Source organism: Cebus imitator, unplaced genomic scaffold (genome assembly GCF_001604975.1).
Source record: "Cebus imitator isolate Cc_AM_T3 unplaced genomic scaffold, Cebus_imitator-1.0 Scaffold54, whole genome shotgun sequence".
NCBI lineage: Eukaryota > Metazoa > Chordata > Mammalia > Primates > Cebidae > Cebus > Cebus imitator.
This window is the reverse complement of record NW_016107369.1, coordinates 5867974-5870060: the sequence shown is the minus strand read 5'-3', so window position 1 is coordinate 5870060 and position 2087 is coordinate 5867974. Positions and strand designations below refer to the sequence as shown.

The following is a 2087-nucleotide window of genomic DNA, read 5'->3' as shown; positions in this document are numbered from 1 at the left end:
TTAGTAGAGACAGGGTTTCACCATGTTGACCAGGATGGTCTTGATCTCTTGACCTCGTGATCCACCCGCCTCGGCCTCCCAAAGTGCTGGGATTACAGGCTTGAGCCACCGCGCCCGGCTGCCCAATTCTTAATAACATTTAGTATGGTGTAGATAAGCACCTTCCCCTGACCTACAATATAATCATTTCTTTTTCAGGACTGGACAGCCATTTCTATGCTGTTGGTACTATTTACCTAGGGACTGTCTAAAAGACTTTTTGCCTTTGTTTTTTTCGGTGGCAAAAGAAAATTTTTTTCACCTAGAAACTGGGAGCTCTTAAAAGGCAGGGAAGGGAAACTGAAATATTCTATTTAATTTTTTACACTTAGTGCCTTATAGACAGGCAGAATCAGCAGAATGTAAGGGGCACCATATTCAGGAAGATCTGAGTGTAAATCCTGGCTGTACGATTTGGGCAATTTACTTATCCTCTCTGAGTTGTTTTTTTTTTTTTTTTTTCATCTGTAACACCTACCTCACAGGGTTGTTGTGGGGATTAAATGAGATAATGCATGAATCCCTACTACAATGTGGCAAGCAATGTGTAACTGCTCAATAAATTGTGCCTATTATTATTGGTATTATAAATGTTTGTTAGATGATGTGAAAGCCATTTGACGCACATGACTATGAAGGTTTATTATAAATCAAAGGTGTTTTTATAATAAATTTTTTTAATCAAAAGAAATATAAAAAAAAAAAAAAGTCCCTTGCAGGAAAACCGTGTAGTTCTTCCAGTAGAAGCATGGCACTGTCTCCAGAGTAAAACTTTCTCTGAGTTCTCTTTCAAAAGAAATGGAGAAACAGCAATGATAGCAGCTCAAATTTTAGAAGTCTGTAATTTAAGTTACATAAATTCTTTGCTAGCCTCTGAGTCATTATCCACTATTTAGTCAGTATCTCTGAAAACAACTTGTAACTCTTCAATGCCACAAAGGTAAATTTTAAGACATTTGTTATAGAAGATGAAGTAAAGAGCTCAAAGGAGAGCCTTTTTCTTTATGAGCCTTTCTGACAGGGTAGAGACTAGGTGAGTCCAGGGCTTCTCAGCCTTGGCACCCCTGACAGTTTGGGCTGGATAATCTTTTGTTGTGGGTACTGTCCTCTACAGTGAAGGATGTTTAGTGGCATTCTTAGCCTCTAACCAGATGCCAGTAACAACTCCCCTAACCCCCAACTTGTAAAGGCCCAAAAATGTCTCCAGACAGTAAATGACAAATTTTGCCCCTGGTTGAGAACCACTACACTAAAGAAAGCATAACCTTTGAACCAATTCTGATGACTACTGCTTCTGGACAACTGGCTGGGTATGCTGATCCTTAACAGTCAAGTGGCAAAGCAGTAAGTTGGGACTATAGATATTCCTTATAGAATGGGGTGAAAGATGGGCACATGCAAAATGACAAACACAGACATCTTAGAAAACAGGAAGGGAAACAAAGCACAGACACAGTCGAATAGAGAAATCAATGAATCTAAGACATCAAATAGAGAAGTTAATGGGTCTGACCAGCTATTGGGAAGCTCAGGATGCCAACTTACAGTTAGTGAGCAGTGTACTAAAAGTACTGCTTGTAAAGAGAACAGCTGAGCAGGTCAGAGGGCACCAACCTTGGAAGGTAGGAGATTGTGGTGCCACCACTGTCACTGGTTTGGTCATCGGAGCAGATGAGAAGGGGTCCTCAGGTGTGCTGAAGGCATTGGTGATCTGTGAGCACAGGGAGCTGATGCTCTCTGCCTCCCCTTCTACCTCTGGCACTGCAAGGCAAACAGAAAATGGCTCCAGACAGAAAAACTGAATAATCCTGAAATTTAGTAGTGAGACGCAAGCTGGCATTTTATACTGTATCTCGTTTATGGAAGAAAAGGCTCAATTAACTGTCTGGTGGGGCTACAAAAGCAGCTTCAAAACATTGACCAAAATTTCATTGGGTTTTCAGATGGGAAAGTATAAAATGTCAACAATTAATGTACTAAGGTACATCTTCCTCCCTTACAAATCCCCAAATCACTTCATTTCCTCTTTTTTTTTTTTTTTTTTTTTT

At 40.1% G+C, this 2087-nt stretch overlaps 1 protein-coding gene across 1 annotated transcript in view; it reads right to left on the bottom strand.

Annotated features, from left to right (window-relative positions):
• NUMB (NUMB endocytic adaptor protein) overlaps positions 1 to 2087 on the bottom strand; it is a 191091-nt gene that overhangs the window by 5457 nt on the left and 183547 nt on the right. Inside the window, exon 10 of the mRNA XM_017528515.2 lies at positions 1654 to 1800. Within this exon, the coding sequence (XP_017384004.1) occupies positions 1654 to 1800 (147 nt within the window). The remainder of the gene's footprint in view (positions 1 to 1653; positions 1801 to 2087) is intronic.